This window comes from Neodiprion lecontei, chromosome 3 (genome assembly GCF_021901455.1).
Source record: "Neodiprion lecontei isolate iyNeoLeco1 chromosome 3, iyNeoLeco1.1, whole genome shotgun sequence".
NCBI lineage: Eukaryota > Metazoa > Arthropoda > Insecta > Hymenoptera > Diprionidae > Neodiprion > Neodiprion lecontei.
In genome coordinates, this window is record NC_060262.1 from 22820867 (window position 1) to 22842794 (window position 21928).

A 21928-nucleotide genomic window follows, 5' to 3' on the forward strand; every position below is an offset into this window, starting at 1 on the left:
ATAAAAATAGTAGCCATATATCTTAGACTTATAAGTACATAAGTTACATATAAGTACAACTTTATAATTTCATCCCTTTATTATACTTCCTTCGGCTATTTTTCTATTGTTCATATCAAGAACTAGTTTCTAACAGTCAATCGTATGTGTGTATGTTGTGCACGTATTCTAACAACATTTTTTTTGTCAATGTGATTTATTGGAGATGCAATTAGATTAATTAACATTGCTGAAATCGGCTGAAATGAATTGCCTCAAATGGATTTGCAGTGTGGAGGGTATACGGCGTCTAACCATGGACCGAAACTAACTGGCAGTGCTAAAACTCTAAAACGGAGACAGAGCTACTCACGAACTTGGCAGCGCAAGAGAGATAAAAGATTGTTGACAGCACTGGGAGCTAATTTCGGAACGCACCCACAGAAGTTTACAATACGACGTCCTGCGACCCATCAGATGGCGCTCGCCTCGGTGAACATGTGCGAAAAATGGCGGAGAATATGAATTTTCTTTCTTGCAGGTCTACTCATTATATTTCAGTGACCTCCTGCAGCGTTAGATTCGTGCAAAGGTTCAGGGTAGGGAATGCATTACACCAAATAAGTAACGCCACTTAAGATAACAAAAGAACTGAGTTGATCATTTTCGTCTTGTTTCGATCTTTCTCTCACATGATTATAAACAAAAAGTTGCGTTTGTGCAACAGGTGCTCGAATCCGACTGATTGAATGCGCACGCGTTGTTCCCCTTCTTATATTAAAAATCAGTCGTTCGCGAATCGCGTTTCAAGAGTGAGGTAATTTTGGCGGGCGACGAGTTGTGCGAGCCAGTTAATTAATGTAAAGCTTGTGATATCTAGTGATACTTACGAGTGACGTTGAATAGAAATTTAAGATTATTGTTTTTCAAGTTTGTGTCTGAACGCACAAATCGGTAATCACAAATTTCAAAGTTTGAACTGTGGTAATGCGTCTAACCTTCATTGACAATTGTCAACGATGCCTAGATACGAGCAAGCATTTCACGACGTGTGTTCACTTGCGAGTTCCAGTCGAGTTTCAGATAGAAAGGTATGTTTCATACTTTTAAACAGGCGCTATTCACAATTCCAGCATATTATTTTCCTCCTGTCGTTCCATTAATTATGCGAACCATATATTAGATTGTGACGCTCAATAACAGCAGCTACAAGTTGTCTGTGGTCAGCAGCCGAGTATGTCAATTATGATTAAAGTCACGGGTGATGCTCAACAATAAAAATCTTGTGAACTATCACGAAAAACTTATGCAGGATATGAAATGTAAATTAGTGCTAAATTTTATCTAAAGTCTGCATAAATTTTACTTGTTGATACTAGATTTTATTAAAAATTTATTCCTTTATCCAACATTTCGTTTATTGAGAGATCATGTTGAAACTTTTATTTGTTCTGTCTCCTCACATGCTGGATTTTATAATCATTTTATGACTCTATCTTACAGAAATGCATTGTAAAATTAAAAGAGCTGTATGACAGTGCCGAAGCTATAGAGGAACTTGATACAAATTCAAAGACTCAGAATGGAACAGCAACTACTTGGACTGCAATTATGTACTCTGTACATAAAGTATTGTTACATGTAAGTGTTTTGAAAGTACTTTCTAGTCTCGATAAGTTTTTATTGTGAATTTATGTTCTGTTAAATTAAAGGAAGTATTTATATGCACTACAGAGTGAAACTTTACGGGATACTTTAGTTATTCTAATTTTTTCGGAAAAATTCGTGATTCGCAAAACTGGCATATTTAGGATGTATCCATTGTGCAAATAGACGTAGTGTTAATCACATGCTGAATTTTTATACTGTGTGTTTTGAAACCATAAAAGTGAAATTGTGGCATTCTACTGTGCCAATTCATTTTTACGTCCAAATTCCATATTAAATGGGTCAGTCAGTGTAGGATGGCAGAATTACCCCTGCATCCGCTTTACGATCGTTATCCTGCGGGGTGTCAACTGAATTTTTTTGGTTACATCATCAAAGCAGTCCTAATTGAATTACTAGGTTACTAGAAAAATCCTACTTTCAGGCTGGAATACCTGGAAAAGTCTGCGAACTTCGGATTCCAAAAAGCATACGAATCCTAACAGTTGCCGGCTGATTGGTCACAACGACACTCATCATCTTTGTCTATTGATACAAATCACACAGTATAGAACTTTTCCGATTCATCTCAATTCTGAATCAAACTTATTGCAGCCTCTCAACATAGCTCACGAGCTTTGAGGGGAATATATTTCTCAGAATCTCGGTTCCTCCTCTCTGACTACAAATGCTCATTCTCGAGAATTAGTTACTTTATGCAACTTTTGAATGATTTTATGATATTTACCAAGACCCTTCAACAGAAAAGCTCTACTACAGCTTCAAGTGGTGTCAAATGATTGCAATCCAATTGTGATATTGGGTTTATTAAACTAGTTTCCGGGGTGAACAATCCTTTGTTCACCATAATATTAAAGTACAAAATAGTAGCAGTCAATTTTTATGACTGTCGCATAATCGCATAAAGTACAGAACTTTTGTAGCATTTTTTAGTACATCAGTCTTTATATCGACGATAGCAAAAAAATTTATAATCAAAACTCGATTCAGAAGGGATGTTTCAAAGATAATTTGCAAAAGATCCGTTGTGCATGAGTTTCCATGGAGAATTTTTTTTCCTTTAATATCTGGTGTCATCATACATTATGAATCACTGAAATGGGCACTAGAGTTTTGCGACTTTTTATAACAAGACAGTCACAATGATTGCTTCCATTGTTATCATGTTATTGGTTATTATTAAAGATTTTTCGTCTTATTAAACTCTCCAATGAACGTTTGAAATTTAGTCAACACTATCTCAAATTGTTAATATATATATAAAATTTTATCAGTCAACGTATATTATCATCAGAATAACACTGTTGTGTTTCTGATTTTAAACATAGGAAGCAGAGAGATCAATGCGAGTGGACGATAAACCATCAGGTTCCACATCTAAACTATCACGAGCACAGGAAAACAAGGAGTCCGTTCAGCGAAGTAATTCGATTACTATATTGGACACAATCAAGAAAGCGAACAGCTCTGAAATATTTCTAAAATGTGACGACCTTGTGGGACTGATACTTCAAATTTTTTCTGATCACAAATACATGGATTATCAAAAAATATACCTCACTATTTTGGTGAACCATGTACTGCCGGTTAAACAATACCAAACTAATATGTCATCTGGTCATTGGAAGGAATTGTTGGATAGTTGTATTGGATTGTACAAAAACCCACATCCTAACATTGACAAGATTTTAATTTTGAGGGCAATTTGTGGCATAGTACAACATGGCTGCACACAATCACATCTTGCTCTAAGGTTGAAAGGGATTCTTCAATTTTTAGGTATTGAATTGCATCAAGTCCAAATTGTACATAAGGTTTCTCATTCTCCAAACCAAGTATTCAGGGTCAGTCTTAATTGCTCACAGTTTATGCAAGCAAGAGGGATTAGTCACTATGTAAACCTGATTTACACTGATTACAATTACAAAGGTTACAAGCTGATTTCCAAGATCACAAGCTGATTACCAAGATCATAGAGATTGCAAATATTACACAGATTATAAAATGATTAAGAAAATTACACAGATTTCCAAGACTAAGTGACTATACCAATTATAGTTACAAAAAATTACACAGATTATAAAGAGATTATACAGATTACGAAGATTAGAAGGAAAGACAAAGATTATAGAGGATACCAAAATATTGCAAAGATTACAAGTGGCCACAAAGATTACAAGAATTTCAAATTCGGCGAGGATTTCTAGATTTGAAAAATAACATGAAGAATACAAAGAAAATACAAAACACTACGAGGTATTATCAAGATCACAAGTATCCTAAGAATTACGATTCCCAGGATTACAAATATTAATAGTTATTACAAAGATTACATGCGGCAAAAGGACTACAAAATAGTCTGAAGATCACAAGAGATTTTTTAAATTACGAAGATACCATGAAGAATTTAATGAGATCATCAAAGATTACAATCGATTGTAGAAGATTGCAATGGTTAAAAAAAAATTACAAGGATTACGTGAGATTACAAGAGATAATCAAAATTAGATGAGATTGTACTTCAGATTATTACAGTGATTAACCCCTCCTGCAAGCATCAAACAGTTTCTGTTGGTCTTAATTGGACATAATGAACTCAAATGCCAGTTATGTACAAAAATAACCAAATGAAGCAATACCAAATTATACTTACAAGTAAAAATCACTTTTTTAGTCGAAGTCCTCAATGATGCAAAGTCTGACCCAAGGAATCTTTCCGATGACACATTCAAACTAGTAAATGCTGTATGTCAACAAGTTGGTCCAGAAAGTAGAATGGCTCTTTGTGAGTTTGGAGAAATTGTTATGCGTTCTGCAATCGATTTGAATGGTAGCTGTGCTAAATATGACTGGATGCTGCTAGTAGTTCGAGCTCACCACCCTGGAAGTGTAACGCAAAATCATAACGCAGCCTATGCTTGCAATTGGGATACATGGAATAATATATTGCGTGCAATTTATTGCATGGTTATAAACAATCTCGCATTAGAGTTTGTAACAGACAGCTTTATTCAACTCGCTTGTGAAGGTAAGATCGATTAATTTCGTAATACAGTTTTAATGATCGTAACTTGTAATTTTTGCATACATGGTTAAGTTTCTTTACATTTCTCACAGGAATATGTTGAAAGCATAGATATTATATGTGATAATTGAGACCTTGATTTCGAAGTGTTTCAACAAAAAAAAGATGATCATTTTTAATTTTAAACTAAGTTGTTCTGGTTTTTTCCATTACAATCAGGACCATAAAGTGATTATTCTCACTGTGCCAATAAGTTAAATCTTGAGAAATAGCAATAAAGAGTTGAGTTGTTTTTGCATAAAATGTTCGATTTTCACTCACAATTGCTAAACTGTCAATCCGTATTTGAAAATTCATTGATTATTATCATTGTAGGATTGTTTAAAAAAACTGTTCGACGTTGACAATGGTAATTTTGATTCACAGTTTCATGGCAACTGAGAGATGATTCAACGTCCATTGACAGTGACATTTCAATAAATGAAAGTATTTTTTTGCCGCAACCACCGAAACGCAGGCGAACTGTCATTGGTGTTCAAGGAATGATCGATGTTCTTATAACTACCCCACTTAATGAATCTAAATACTCGGTACAAATTTTGAGCACCTTGATAACAGAGTATTCTGAATGTGTGAAAGAAAGTAATTTCCTTCCATTACTCGAATTTCTGAATACATCACTGAATGCATGCACAGATACCGATGTCATGTTCCAACTATGGCAATTGGGTATAGTTATGGTAGAATTTGAAAAAAAACTTTCGACTGACTTGATAAAAAATACTGAAATTCAAGCAATATGGCTCAAGATATGGAACACTACTCTCAGGTTAGTGTAAGATTAATTTGTGAAAAGTAAGGTTTCAATTCAAGTATCTAAATACACTAAAGTTTCGACATGGAGTAAGGTCGCTAGTATGAAATCTTTTATTCACATTCGGCTTTGCTGTAGGGATTGTACAATCTTTGATCTTTCATTATTCTTCTTGAATTACATATCTGAAGTCTTAATTGATGAAGTTTGATCAAAAACTAACACTGTCACTACTGCTGATTTTCAATAAAAGACGAAAACAGCGCAGCGAAATATATAGCCTCAAGGTAACTTATCAAGATTCATGTACACCTTAAGAAGTTCGCTCAGAACTCCCAATCAGTATCAGCGACAAAATGCGTTTTTAATCAAGCTGAATCAATTAAAAATTTAGAAAGGTGTATTGTTTATGATTTATTTATTATCAGGTATATTTGGTGCATTGCTTGCAAGCTATTGTGAGTTTCATGTCAGTATAATACATGTACTTCAAGAATTGTACATATTTATTCAGCGTAATGAAGTTACCATTATTTTTTACATAAAGTTACACTTTTCATATTTATTTCAGGTCAGTAAGCAAAAAAGAGAACGACGACCAAGTTCATAAACTGTTGCAGTCTCTTCTGCTAAACAAGAAAGTAATTGATACCAATGACCTTTTGAACTTATACCTGAAAGACACAGTCACATGGTCAAAGTCCAGTATTCATAGTCTGTTGGTTTTTTGTCAGCATAATATATTACAGCTTTCTGCAGAACCACCTGTACATGAGAATAATTTGATGCTACATAATGATGTACCAGTAAAAGTACGCCTTTTACAATGGGTTTTAGCCATCCCTCAAAGTAAATGGAATGTTGAGTTTCCTATTGAAGATGTTTGCGAGCTGTTGGTTGGTTTGACATTGAAATCTTGGCACAATGTTATTGAAGTTAACGTATCAAACGTTTCTCAATCAAGGCTTGGGATGAATAACGAATCCCTATCAAATCATTTCTTGCCACGTAAAAGTGCACGAGACAGTCTTACAAGTATGGAGCGCGTACACTTGTTGACAGCATTTGAAAGTAACTTGTGTGACGAAACCAACATCAACAGTTTTCCACAAAGCAAAGCATTGAGAAACAACGTTTTGTATGTTAAAACCAATTGTGATATACTTGTCAATGACTTGGTAACGAAAAATACTCTAATCAGTGAGTCGAAATTTGTAAATATTCTCATATTACAGACAGCAGTCGTTGCTAAGGTGTTTTCGAACTTTTGCCAGTTGAATATCGCACAAGAAAGTATGAAAGTATCATTTGGCATTATAATCAAGAATTCGTTGCAAGAAATATCGCTGTCGATTGAAGAAATGATAAAATCTAAGAGGAAGCTCAGGGGAAAATCTCTTATAGACATATTGGCAGCTCTATATGTGTTGTACAACACACCGTATCACACTGACATAATTGATATTCTTCGGTCATCCACGGAATCTAATATGCTGAAAAACATTTTATCACTGACCGATATCGAAAGACTGCGAAATATGAATGATGAATCCAAAATGGATGATTGCAACACAAGTATTGGTTATATACAAAATATGAATGATTTATCGGAAAGGCATAGACTTATAAGAAAAAGCGATGAGTTTCAGAAAACTGATTCTCTGTCAGAAGCTAATATTATAAGAATGAAAGCCTGTACAGTATGTGCATCATTTTGCTGTATGGTTAACAGCGATGGTATGACTCAAAGACAGGAAAATTTGGAGGTAACTCTTCTACAGTCAGACAATTATGATCTGACGCAAATATATGACTTGAAAATGGCTCTTCAAGTCTTGAAGTCATTGACGTCTTGTCAGTCGGCATCACTTTCTGGAAAAATGATTCAAAGTTCGTTGAAACTTTTACAGCAGTTATGTATAATTTGGCATAAGGATAACGAGGCTGCCACTAGTATTTTAAAAATCTTATCTAAACTGCTTTTCCACATGAGTTCTACAGGTACTGTTGTACAACGCCAAAACTCACTGCGGATTTTACACAAATTCCATGATTTTCTACAAAATAAAAATAACTACGGTCCATCAACATATGTTACGTTCATTCACTGTCTTGAAATGATTGCAAAAATTGATACCACTTTCGAGTGGGCTAAATGGCACACTAATGCAGATAGACCTGTTGTAGAAGATATTTTAATGTATATTCAAAGTCCGTTTCATGTTGTTCGTCTTCAGGCCATAAAGTGTTTGCAAATATTATTTGCTTCATGTGATGTGAATCTTGAATGGCTGAAAGGATTTTTTTGCAATCTGAAGACCGTGGTCGACAGTTTGTTCGTTGTTCAAGGGGAACTCAAAGCAAAAGTAAAAGAAGACGAAAGAACGAATCGCGTCGCAAGTGCTCTACATATGATGGGTATTGTGATTTCTTCCAGTGCTATATTTCGCAGCGAAGCGTTGCTAACCACGTTTCGACTGACTGTAGACAAAACCGTCAACTCCAACATTACACAGAAGATGTTAGCTAGCATCAGTGCGACTTTACAAATGAAAGAATCATCTTCCCTAGTTGAAAAACATTTGAACTACCTTCTAACACATTGGCTGGGAAATGGGTGTTCTTTAAAAAAATTTCCTTTACATCTAGCTCATTGCTCATCCGATCAAGAATTTTATCAAAAGCATATGGATATCATCGTACCGATAGTCACTCAAAAATGCAGCTTGAAAGAGGCATACAATCTATGCAATCAATTTGGTATGGCATTTAACAAAGTTGTTGAGAATTGTTTTCCACGTCTCATCGCCTGGCTGTTACCATGTATTTCTGCAGACCCAGTTACACCATCTGCTAGCATTAGTGTTCTCGATATCCGACGAGCAACTGATGTTTTCAATCAATTTTACAACAATGAAAACGAATTTCGAACAGTTCAAAAAATGTCTGTGTTACTTGAAAACAATCTAAAAAGCGTTATACTTGACATGATCAAACGTTTACACGATGAAGATCATTTCATGGAGTTTTTAACAGTCTCAATTAAATTTTCGTCCAATGATCCACCACATTTCAAGCATGAAGATATTATGCGCAGTTTCAGGTATTTAGATGAGAATATGATGAGACCTGGTCATTCCTTGCTTCACCTCCTCGCCACAGAAAAGCAACATGTAATAGAAGCAGTATTATTGGATTTAAAATGCAGTATTTACAATGTAAATACGATTGAGGATAAATCAAAGGCACTCCATCATTACATGTATTTTTCAATGATGCTAGTACAGCAAATAGATCGCAATTATTTTGATCAGATCTCGGCGTACATTATCAGAGATATTTGTTACACCTTGATTAATCTCACACAGGAAAATTTAAGGTGTATTCGTCAAGCATCTTGTGGTTACCTTTACCATGTGCTCAAGTACATTTTACCTACGAGGCACACTGAAATTGAACCGATCTTGAGGTCGATAGTGACGAGTATGATACCAATTGTAAAAACTAATGAAACAAGACATGCTTCCAACATATTGACCTTCCTTATTGTGGAACAAAATCATTTACTTGGAGAAGCGATTGGAAGATTAGATTCGTTTCCCATGGATGAAGTTTTTCAAGTATTGCGAGATATACATTTCAAATTGAAATATAAGAGCTGGCAAAAGCACAGCTTGGAGAACGAAATTCGACACTTTTTAAATACACGAAGTGAAAACACGGGGGACTACAGTATTGCAGAACTTGAAAACTTACTGGAGCAGTTGGAGACGCGAAAAATAGAATTAAAAGAAATTTATCAGAGCCTTGGGTCTGTTCAAAGATTTTCTGAAGATTGTGCTGTTAGTATATTGCATCAATTAATTTGTGCATTAGTGAAATTGACTTCGTCTTCTGATCCCGATATCTCGCTCAGGGCTGCAAAATGCTTAGGCGAGTTGGGGCCTGCCGATTTATCAACAATGATCTTACAACCAGAAAGTGATCACAAAGAGTTACTCGCAGACCCGATGCTCGCATGTACTTACAGAATGCTTGTTCTCTTATCAAGCTTCTTGATCCACACCGACGTATTGCTTCTCACTGCCACATCTGAAGCCTTATACAAGATCATGGCTTCTTACTGGGGAGAAAAAATATGTGTCGAAAAAAGTTTCAATAACTTAAAACTACAGTTTGAAGTTACTAAGGAATTGCTGCGAATTGAATACATCAGACCATTCGTTGCTAAACCCAGTCAAGTAAAAGAAATTTATACAATTGATCAGATAAATTTCATCAATTGCATCGATCAGGACCAAAAATTGTGGTTCAGTAAATCGAAGCGTTCTCATAATGATTGGATATCAGACATCACATGTGAAATACTGAACTGTTTCAGTGACTCTTACTTGAAACATTTGATACCAGTTTGTAGAGCTAATGTATTCTTTTGTGAAAAAATATTACCATGGATAATTCATTTGATATTGCATATACAAAAAGAATTGTGCACTGGAATATGCGACTACATCAATCGGTTCTTTGATCTTCACTTTATGAATACCAATGAGTCGAAAAACAAATCATCCCCTAGTGACATGCACTATAATATCTGTTTGAATCAGCAATCAGTTCAGTGCATGTTGAATGTAGTTGATTACGTAAGATCACAGTCGGTGGACAATTATCAATTTCCATTAAATTACTTACATGTAGCAAAAGCTGCTCAGTACTGTTCAGCATATTTTACATCCGTGCTCTATGCTGAATTGTGGTGTGAAAAATTACTGAAAGAATGTCCAGTGATTGATTATTCAACGCCCATCGATTACATTTCTGACATTGAATCTGAAAATGGGAATGTGTTGCAAGAGATTCTGAGAGAAGCGTGTATAAAAATTGGAGATCCAGATGCTATTTATGGATGTGGCAGGTCATATTTTCAAAATGCTTCAGCCAAAATAGAACATTACGTTCAGCTTCGGAAATGGAACAAAGTACTTCTTGCATATGATATAGAAGTATCGCTGGGCAACAAAAAAGCAACCAAAGGTATGCAAATGAATCTACTCTATGAAAATAATGACTTCTAAATTACATGCTCCGCTCTATTTTCGTTAACCCAGTGACTGGTAATATTGGTTCCATCTCGTAATTGTATTTCTTTGTTGATAGGTTTACTTGATGCACTGCAGCATTCTGGTCTACAATATCTCTTAGGTGCCTTTGTGAAAACCATTGACAGGAGCGATGAAGAAATAGATAGCAATTGTCGATATGAGTGTGCCTGGCGATTGTCAGATTGGAGTATATCCACATCCCAACAAATGATAAATCTGCAACAAGAGAACTGCATTAGCCTTCAAGCTTCTGGCAATAATAACTATCCCTTATTTCATTATCGCGCACTTAAATCATTTCATGAACTTGACACAGACGGCCTCAAAACTTCTATAAATAATGGACGCGTTAGCATTATTAACACATTGCGGAACATCAGTTTGGGTAAGAAATGACATCCGTTTAGTGATTAAGTTTGTATAGGTGTACTGATATTCTGTAGCCGACGTGAAAGAATTGGCTGGATCTCCTGTCACTTTTTCACATAATTCATATAGAATCGAGACTCGCATTTTGTTTTGAACCGAAAATAGGTAGCTAGATGTGGACGGACATACATGAATATCACTGCACATACGATATAGTGTAAAAACTGCAGGTACTTGTAAAAAATGCAGAAAATATTGAACAAATGTAAATCTTATAATTTAGGTTCTAGACATCCAATCTTCGTTTTTTCGTCAGAAATAGCACAGTGAGATAATTTTGAAAAATAAGAGAAGTCAAGTCCAGGAGTATTTGAAAAAAAAAAAAAATGATAACACGTTATTTGGCTAATATCGGCTACAAAACTTAAGTTCTCCAAATCTGTAAATAATGATGATTTCATTCAAATGATTAATTTTTTCAGAAAGTTGTAAGACGATCTACCCTGCTTTATCTCAACTTCAAATGCTGCGTGAAATTGAAGAAATATACTTTGCAAAGATTAATGATTATAGTTTAATGATTGAAAAATGGCGCACGCAAGATTCTATGGGAGTTAATGATTTTGAATATATTGAACCGATTTTATCACAACGAATAGTTTTGTTACAATCTAATGAAAAAAGCAAAAACGAAGTTATCAAAAATGCTCTTGTTGATACATATTTTCGATTGAATCAGTTATCTAAGAAGCATGGATATTTTCAAACATCTGCCCGAGTCTTAGGTATGTGAAATTCTCCAAATTGCTCTGTAATTTAAATATTTAATTATAATCCGATGATGATTTTCCATTTCATATAAGAAAAAGATACACTATTAATCATCACTTGTGCCCACCTTTGTAAATTGCTGATTCGAATTTTCAAATTATTTCTCATTTTATTATTTTATTCATGTTCGAGCAGTTTGTATAAAATTTTTTACAAACGTCATATGAACCGTGTCATATATTTGTATGCCTATCATTTGAATGTGAAATTGTATAAATCTCAGATTGTTTTATCCAGTCGTTTTCAATATCATAGCGGTAGTTTGTCAGAACAGACAGATCATTACTTTTCTAAAAACCTGGTTTTCCAATACCAGACGTCTAAAAACATAAATATTTATTGAAATTGGAGAAAATCATTTTCAATCGAAACCAATAGTTTTTTTCATTTCACTACAGGTGATGAAAAGTAATAAAAAAAACCATTTTATAAAAAAAACAAGAGAATTTTAATGACAAGACATTTTGATCATAATTGATGGTACTTTGAATAATTGAATTGGTTTATACAATGATGACAAGTAATGTACAAAATATAATTTTTACGGCTCGTTTACTAGTAAAGAAAAGTTCTAGAAAAGTAATGAAAGAAAGTTGTCGAGTAGCTAGTTGCACTCAAAATTTAACTAAACATTAACATCAACTATAGTTGGTTCTGATATCAATAGAAGTTTCTGTAAATTCTTAAATTGTTTAAAAATCTGATTAAAATATGAAGACTTCAGTTATAAATTTATTTAAAAAATGGGAGATAATTCATTAGTAAATTGTGATAATTTTTTATTGGATAGGCAGTTTGGCGAAACAGGTTGAATTATCTGCCGAAGTAAAAACTAATTTGGAATATGAAGAAGCGGTTTTGGCATGGATGAGTGGGGACCAAGAACTTGGCCGTCATCTTCTTCATAATTTGTTACTCAATGAGACCTTGAGTCTAAGTATGCAAGCACAGGCATTTGCACAATATGGAAATTGGATGGCTGAAACCAAATCAGAAAATCCGCAAGTAATGATCCAGTTTACTTTGTTCCGAGAGAGATCTCACTAGGTATGTCACCAGAGGTGATTAAGGATTTAATTCGATCTTTGCAGAGGGTTATTGACAAGTACTATTTGACATCTCTGAAGTACAGTGAGCAGATAAAAAACCCAACAGAGAGAGACAAAAAAAATGTGTTAGATACACAAGCTGCTTTGGCACAATTTGCTGACGTTCAATACCAGCGAATATTATCTTACATGAAATCACCACAATTTGAAAGCTTTAAGGAGTGTGTGGCTTACTCAGAAATGACAGCTGAAACTTTGTCCAAGCATCCAAAAGATGTCGACGAGAGGCGAGCTGCTAATTTCAATAAAATTCAAACCAGTAACGATATGGCAGAGTTGGAAAATATTGAAAAAGAGAAAAATATGTACTTGCTGTTTGCATTGAAGTAAGTGATCCTTGAAGCTTAAATATAACTATTTGGACGTTACAAATAGCAAAGTAATTAATATCTACAATTTAATTAATTTTTATTGTATCACAGGTATTATATATTGACATTGCAGCAAGGGGAGGATCACAACTTGTTGGTGTTTCGACTAGTATCTTTATGGCTTGACAATACTCATAATAAAGAATCCAGCGATTTGCTAGACGCATATCTCAACAAACTTCAATCTTACAAATTTGTCTTACTTGTGCCACAACTAGCCCCACACATGACAAACTCTGGTGATGTATTTTCTAACCAGATTTATGATTTATTACGAAGATGTGCTATCGAACATCCGCATCATACGTTGCCAGTACTGTTGGCGCTAATGAATTCGCATAAAGATCATGAATTCCAAAAAGGTAAAAAAAGGCAGAAGATCAGCCCTGAGCCGCGGGTTCTAGCTGCACAAAAACTGATTGAAAATCTCATGTCTACCAATATCAATCCCATTATACAAGAAATGCAGAAATTGGCACATTCCTTGATCATGTTAGCAAACTTGGAAACCGCAAAAAGTAACTCCCAAAGTATGTATAATTCCTGATTTGCTAAGTACAGCAGGATTTAAAATTGAGATGATGTTTAATCATATGTTTCGATTGGTTCAGAATTTCCAGTGCCGAACCACTCTCATTCAGTTCAACAAATTGAAAAGTTCAAATATACTCTAATACCAACATTATCGATTGATATAAAACCAAACAAAATTTACGATCGAATTGTGAGCATTGAGAAATATGCGAATGAGTTTGAACTTGTTGGAGGTATTAATGCTCCCAAGAAAATTACCTGCCTGGGGACTGATGGTATTAGGAGGAATCAGTTAGTTAAGGTAAATACGTAATAAGTATTAATATTACGAAATTATGCATGAATACATATGGGGAAGTCCACCAAAATTTCAAATAATTTTTTTCAGAAACCCCCTCACGTATTACATATATTTTATATATTGCACTAAAAATAATCACGAAAGTTACGCAAAAATTTTAGAGGCGAGGTTTATCATAGCATCAGGGGTAAAGGATACTCAAATTTTTTACCATGTAGCACCGATGCGTTTATAATAATAATATATGTACAAACGTTTACAAAGTGAAGATACTTCACTGAAAAGATAAAATTATATGTTATGATTCATAAAATCCATTGTAGCTGCCGTCTGATCCCACTTCGAGCACCTTCCAAAGTTTTTCATGTGAATAATTGCAAGCTTTTTCATTGTTATGGATAAAATTGTGATAACAGGTGCTGTTTTTGTATTAGAAACAATAATCAATAATCAGTAGTTCAAGTTCCTACCGTAAAATAGTGCTATTGTCAAACACATTTATGTTAGTGGTCAATATAATTTCTTTTGTTGTGTCACACTAAAAAATTTTGACGACGCATTTAATGTTTTTTTTTTTCAGGGAAGAGATGATTTAAGGCAGGATGCAGTTATGCAACAAGTATTTACCGTTATGAATATGCTTCTCAAAACCAGCAAAGAGGCCAACAAGCGTAGACTGAATGTCCGTACTTATAAGGTATGACAAATGATTTGAACGAGTGTAATCACACATTCATTCATTAAGGATGAATGGGCCATACCATCTAATTCAAATGTTGAGAAAAGAGAATGGTTTTAAAAATTTCCAGTCGTGTTTTTTGTGTTAATTATAGTGAACATGGGGTAATCAATGTCCTTCATCCTTGCTTGTTATCGCGTAGATTTTTCTTACTAATATGGCAAATTGGTGAATCGGTTCGGTACATCATAGAGACACGAAAACCAAAATTTGTCACTGCAAATCTATAGATTTCATTTTTGTCACTGCCATAATAAAAACTTCCCCTGCTCTTTCACCTTCAAATGCGTATCAAAGCTTCTTTTGAAACAATCGATTGTTCAACCAGTTTACTTTTGGCAGGTGGTACCTCTTACTCGAAGATGCGGTATTTTGGAATGGTGCAATAATACGTTGCCTCTCAGTGCGATTCTTGAGGGATCTCCCGGGTATTTGGGACTTCATAAAAAATACTATCCGAATGATTATACAACAAGGCAATGCAGAATGAAAATGGAGGTGAGAGGAGAACATGTATTATTTTACTGTCACAATTATCGATAAATATTATGTAATAATATATTTTCACATAATTTGTGACGATTGAAACGAATTGAAATTTTGATTGTTTAGCATTATTTAGTCATTAAAGTCCGCTATTAGTTGTCTAATCCGAAAAATCAATGACAACAGGTAATCATCTGCGACGAAAATGGTGTCCTAGTAACTGATGATGAAATGAAGAGATCGCTGTTTTCAATTTATTATCAATAATTCACAATCACCGTAATGAACTAAATGAAAACTAAGCTCCCAATTCTAATCTGATTTTATATTAAGACAATGAACTGCTTGCATGAATTATCGGCTTATCTGCAGGCTGTGGGAAAAATATTTTGCTCAAAGTACCCAAATTTTTGTTGAGGTAACGAAATATTTCTGCGATTTTAATTATGATTGTTGTGTAAAAATATTTTTCCCAATAACTGCACAGAAACCTTTGCTGATCTAAATAATTTTTCTGCTCAGTCTCTATGAACTGCGTCCCAAATTGAGTAGCAAAATGCTGTTTGTTGAAATGTTGAAAGCGGCGGTATACATTTTCCATCTTCTTCGATATTCTGATCTCCATTTTGGGTCTGCCAAAGAACGGCGCTTTTTAAAATAATTTGTGTCTGTGTATGTATAAAAAATGAGACCTTCCTACATGATATTTGCTTCTCTTTTTAGGCAGTCTTCAAGAAATCAAACCAAGAAAAACTTAGGGTATATATAGATTGTTGTAAACATCTTCATCCAGTTTTCCATTACTTCTTCTTGGAGAGTTTCTCATCCCCAGAGACTTGGTTTGAGCGAAGATTAGCCTATGTGCACAGGTAAGTCATGCTGAAAGATGAAACATAGGTATAAGCCTGTCGATGTTTTGATACATTTTACTATACTGTACTAACATATAGGGTGACCCAGGATTAAATGCCCTGTAAGCCACGAATGTGTTCCTCATAACAATCTCCAACTAAAACCTTTTTTACTTATAGGACAGGAAATTTGTTGTCTGTAAATTATAGCCGTTAGAAATTGGCCGATCTGGTAGCATTTACTCACAACAGGTAGCGAACGCATAATGATCAAATGACGATCTGCCAACCCTGTGCTCATTCTGTTGTGAGCCATCAGATGTTTCTAGATTGGACAATTTTAAACTATAATCATCATAAATGAGGAACTTCTTATGAGAAATAAAAAAGCGTTTTAATCACAAATTTTCACGAGGAATACATTGGTAGCATGTGGGGTGGCAAGGTGAAATTATTTTTTCAAAGCTTTTAAAAAATTTTATGAAGTATCAGGTTAACTACGTTCCAATTAATAAACATAAGAATGTGCTTAAAAAAATAGAAAAATTAATAAATAAATTTATCATGGTTCGTTGGAAATTAATTTAAAGACAAAATACATTAAAAAAAAAAAATGTATTCTAAATTCAAATGAGGTGATAGCGATCTTGTTAAGTAACATATTTCAGATACATCATAAGATATGGTAAAAAAAAATGAATTTCATCTTCTAGACAATTTTAACGTGTTTTTCATAGAGTAGAAAATTTTTCAATAATTGTAAATTTTCAATATGAAAACATTGATTTTTGTCAATCTAAAATTTGGGAAAGGACTCCAAACGGTAGAAAAAAATTATTCCATCATAGAACCGATCTTAACGAACGAAATTTTCGAAAGTTGTTTAAGAATTCTGAAAAACGTGGAACTATGAATATGTTCGAATGTTTTTGCCTCAATAGTAAATCAATCCAAAAAACATTTCTTCGAATCGGTGTTGTCAGAAATACTTGACAAAGTTTTGACATAATTAGAAATGGTGAGGGTCAAAATTACTCGACAGAGTATTCCACATAAAGTATTTATTTGTATGTTTATCAGTGTGGCAACGACTTCAATGATAGGGTACATCTTGGGGCTTGGCGACCGGCACGTGAACAATATCCTGATGGACAAATTGACAGCTGAAGTAATTCATATCGACTTCGGTAAGTTAATTCATCATTCTATGTTTTTTTTTTATCGGTGTAGGTCTTATGTAGAAGATCCTCACCAAATCTATACCTAAGTAAAAATAAAGGAATACATTATAGCGCAATCGACCGCATTATGTACTTTTTTTTATTTATCAAACACCAACAATTTTGATGCTTGCATATCATGTACCGACAGTACAGCCTGATCAACTACCCATTGTGATCAAAATTGTATCATGTTCCAAATCTTGAAATGGAAATTCTCCTGGAATGAAAATCGGTTATACAAAAAAATATAAGATCAAGTAATTAGACTCAAATAAGTGTGCAGGAAAATGGTGCTCGAATAAATGGAATAGTGAACTTGGATTTGAAAAGTGAATCCAATTTTCGATTATTCAAATAATTGTGTCAAACTATTCGTGATTTGGAATTAATTGCACACACCTATTAATAATCATGATAAAAGTTTCATCAATTTCCTTCATTAGAAACGTCTTAATATAGTTAATTATGCTTTACTGTTTTCCATAACAAAATCGTTACAAGAAATAAAACCACAATTTTACTTGAAAATTCGCTATTCCCACAGATTTTTACACTGGTATAATTTTAAGTATTTTTTCATATTATTTCTGTGAATGCATAACAAGAACATTTTGCAATATCGATTTAACTAATTTTCGTAGGTATTGCATTTGAGCAAGGTAAAGTGTTGCCGACTCCAGAGACCGTTCCATTTAGATTGACCAGAGATATCGAGGCTGCGATGGGTGTGTCAGGGGTAGAAGGTGTTCTGAGGAGAAGTTGCGAGGAGACTATAATCGTGCTCCGACATCATAAAGAAATCATTATAACACTCCTACAAGTGCTTCTTTATGATCCCCTCTTTTCATGGGCCATAACTCCCGCTAAGGCTTACAGTCTTCAAAAAGGCGAACAAGAAGGTTCCTCGGAACAACCAAAAGGTTTGTGCAGATATAGTTGTAATCAGTGTGGTATATTAGCTAGATCATTTCATCAAGGATAATGATCTTAGACAGATCCAATTTATCTTTTATCTTCATCTAGATGAACTGCTCAATGTAATTTTTTTTTTACAACATAAATATGACGTAAATTGCTTACTGACATTTAAGCGATGCTATTCGAAGTTAAAACTCTGATATAATTTTGCCAAAGTAAATAATTCAATAAAAATGTCTTCCTGAAAGAAGCTTTTTGCAATCTACCATGCTGAAACATTGGATTGTTTGAGGCACATGAATTTTTATGCCGTAAAGAAATATTTCGCGGAATCAATGATTTTTTCCTCAGTTTATCTAGAATCTCCTGATTGTATCGTTATCTTTTTTATTATCTATATGGACATAAGAGTTTGATTTTTTATAGAAATAATTGCATGAGATACTACGTTTCATCTGATCTGGATGAATTTCTATATGAACAATCTGATAATCATCTACGTACTCGTTATCTTGTACAACACTGAATTTGTAATTGGTTCGAACTTTTTGTAATGATAGGGTGCAACGTATTACAATGATAGGTATTTTACAGCTGCTGGAGAAATAAACAAACTTGCAGAGAGAGCACTCTTACGATTAGAGCAGAAACTGCAGGGGACAGAAGAGGGTTCCGCATCCAGTGTTGTTGGGCAGGTAGAGAGATTGATTCAAGAGGCCCACGATCCAACTAATCTGTCTCGATTATACCATGGGTGGCAACCCTACCTATGATTTGCCATTTAATCTGTATAATAAAACTTTATTGTACTTCTGCTGACTTGACGATATCCCCTCCGGGAGATTCGAATTGTCAAAGTATCTCTACAATTTCACAGTGCCATAAAATCTGCAATGCGTAAACGAAGGTTTCAATAACTGTTGTGATATTCTCTTACTTTTATAACAATGTTTCGCATAGTTTTCCCGACGAAAGCCAAATTTCTTTACATGAAACTGTGTACGGGGCTGCAAGAACGTCTACTGTAGGTTCATCAAACAGATAATAAGCCAAATCACTGGTACAATACAAGCTTATTTGAAGTGAAAATCAGCATAACTACCTAAAGTCGTGATATTACGAATGTGATAAGTAAAGATGAACCATGTACAGCATAGTTTTTATTCAGTATAAGTTTTGACATTTTTTTTATACTGTTATTGTATTACTAACTACAAAGAATATTGTATTATTAAATAAATGTACTCATATCTCGTTAAGTTAATACCAGTAAATACATTCTATCTTGAGGTTTTAAAAGAGAGCTACAGGCAACATAGGTTTCAAAATAGACGTGTTTTCAGTTCGTAGTAGCGCTGTCTGATTTATAAATTAATTTTAGGATTTAATTAATGGTTTTCTAATTGATTAATTAACTTTTTGTTCGATTTATTGATTGATGGTCAGTATACCAATCAACACGCGACGGTATTGAGACCTATTTTCATTATCAACATAAAAAATTTGCAATTATGTTGAATAACTAGTCCCGTCGTTAGACTATAAATAATCACTGATAATTATTTTTTACGCTTATAATTGCAAATTTCGCTTTTTACACCTATACGTTTATGATTTCGTTGTTTCATCGCAAAACTGATTTCACCAAACCATCTGTTATTGCATAGGCACAAGTTTAGAAAAATTAACACTACATGGATAATGAATACCTACCACCCCCTAACACCTCCAACAACCTCCGATCACCTCCGAACACCTACCAACTTCTACCATTTCCCAATACCCTCTACCACCCCCTGCCATCTCCTACCTTCTCCGATCACCTTCTACCACCCTCTACCGCCTCCTACCAGTGCCGACCACGTCCTACCATTTCCGAACACCTCCAACCACCTCCGACCACCTCCCCCGCCCTCCCCCCCGTCATCCCCGACATCCTGGTCCTCCTACGTTGACTGAAGAATATAAAGACAGTTGCCGAAATTGGGCTTTGGTGTGATAACCGAAAATCGTCGTGCACTTGCGCTCCCAGAGATGGTCCAATGACAGAGTTGAGAACTTATTGCAGAACATCAGAGTTACCGATTTCGACATGATGCTGGCTGCATTCACCTTCCGAGTAACACAGTCTTCGCAATTGAGAGCCTAAGCAAGTACTTAGCCTGTGTGTAATTACCGACTTGTCGGTGATACAAGAAATTAATAACAAGAATAAATTTCTTCCAAAATTCGTAGCAAAACAGTGATTTCATTAAAGTATAGATACCCGAGAGAAGAATGTATACATGGATCATAAATGATAATAGTTCAGATGTAATAGTGATGCAGAGAACAAAAAGTATATGATCCATTTACGATTAATACGTGATGCATACTATAAATTTTATAATTTTCCAGGAGAGGAACTAGATTATCTACAATAATCGGCTATGATATGAAAATAGAAGAATTATTCATTTCGAAATGGGATACCATACGACACGCGCTCGATGTATGCCATAACATTAATATTCATAATTATTCCAACAACGTTTCATTTGCTCTCTCGATCTTGAATTTTCGTAGGCATAGAATCGAAACGCTGTTTTCATTAGTCGCAGGTGAAATATCTACGTTGGGTAGAGGAGCAGAATTGTTTTTCGAAAAGTGTCCGTATGGAAAAAAATTCAGAGTAACTGTAATACATCCCGGTGAAAAGGTAAAAAGGTGATTGTCGGCGATTTTTTTATTATAGGGAGAGATAGAACGAAGCTTCTTAAAACTTCGAGTGTATTCTAACACGCATTTGAAAGGTACGAGCAAAAATTTTTATCATCCAACTGTCGTAGAACGGCAGCGTTATTAGCTGACCTGTTAACTGAAGAATATATCTTTAGTCAACGGCTGACCATGGAAGGGCCTATACATATAGTCGCTTGAGTCTGGAATCGGCAGGAAAGATGAAGTGTGTATTTCTTGTCCGAAATGTGAAAACTAAATTCATTATACGTCATATCATATCATCATACATCATACATCATCATACATCATATATAGTATTAAACTTCGAAACCAAAGCTTAGATCTTCGGATGTTCAGAAAGTGACGTCACCCAAAATTTTTTCTATTTTGACGTCATCGATCTGTAGTAATCAGTTAGCCAAATTTCTCAGTCTGGAAACAACCGCGCAGTAGAGCGGACGGATGAGAATCGCGTTCCGCAGATTTCGAGTACCGGGTTCTCAACCTCCTGGATCCTGCGCTCCGGGTCCGCTACCTAGTGAAACTCGACTTCAGGGACAAGAGGTGGACGAGGAGGAGAAGGAGGAGGACGAGGAAGACAAGGATTTCTGCACAGTGAGTATAACATTTTTATAATATTTAAAGGCTATTGTAATTATATCGTATCTAAAATCTTTTAAACTTGTCATGTTTACAATGAATTATTTCAAATAATTTTTCGCGCAAGCCCAAATTCAGTAGCTATCGTTGTGCTAATAAATTTTATATAATTTTGTATAATTTTCTCATAATCTTCTTGGTAAAATGTGTCAGTAAAAAAATAATATTAATCCTTACACAATATTTTTGATGTGTTCTAATGCTGAAAATATTTATTAGTTACCACC

General features: G+C 34.6%; 1 protein-coding gene across 5 annotated transcripts; it reads left to right on the forward strand.

Annotated features, from left to right (window-relative positions):
• Positions 1-527: 527 nt before the first annotated feature.
• Positions 528-19672, forward strand: LOC107222641 (serine-protein kinase ATM). Of its 5 annotated transcripts, XM_046735329.1 has the most exons (19): positions 531-1070; positions 1483-1620; positions 2976-3426; positions 4322-4675; positions 5099-5501; positions 6058-6382; positions 6722-10520; positions 10644-10973; positions 11440-11742; positions 12579-12793; positions 12880-13223; positions 13320-13798; positions 13880-14103; positions 14684-14800; positions 15185-15340; positions 16052-16197; positions 17260-17366; positions 18044-18322; positions 18915-19672. In XM_046735329.1, the coding sequence occupies exons 1-19, from the start codon at positions 999-1001 to the stop codon at positions 19091-19093; spliced, it is 8421 nt and encodes a 2806-aa protein (XP_046591285.1). In that variant the 5' UTR covers positions 531-998; the 3' UTR covers positions 19094-19672. The 5 variants fall into 5 exon arrangements, with proteins under 5 accessions (XP_015517574.2, XP_046591285.1, XP_046591286.1 ...); XM_015662088.2 differs by having other exon boundaries at positions 528-1070; positions 6058-10520; XM_046735330.1 differs by having other exon boundaries at positions 2976-3069; positions 6058-10520.
• The last annotated feature ends 2256 nt before the right edge of the window (positions 19673-21928 follow it).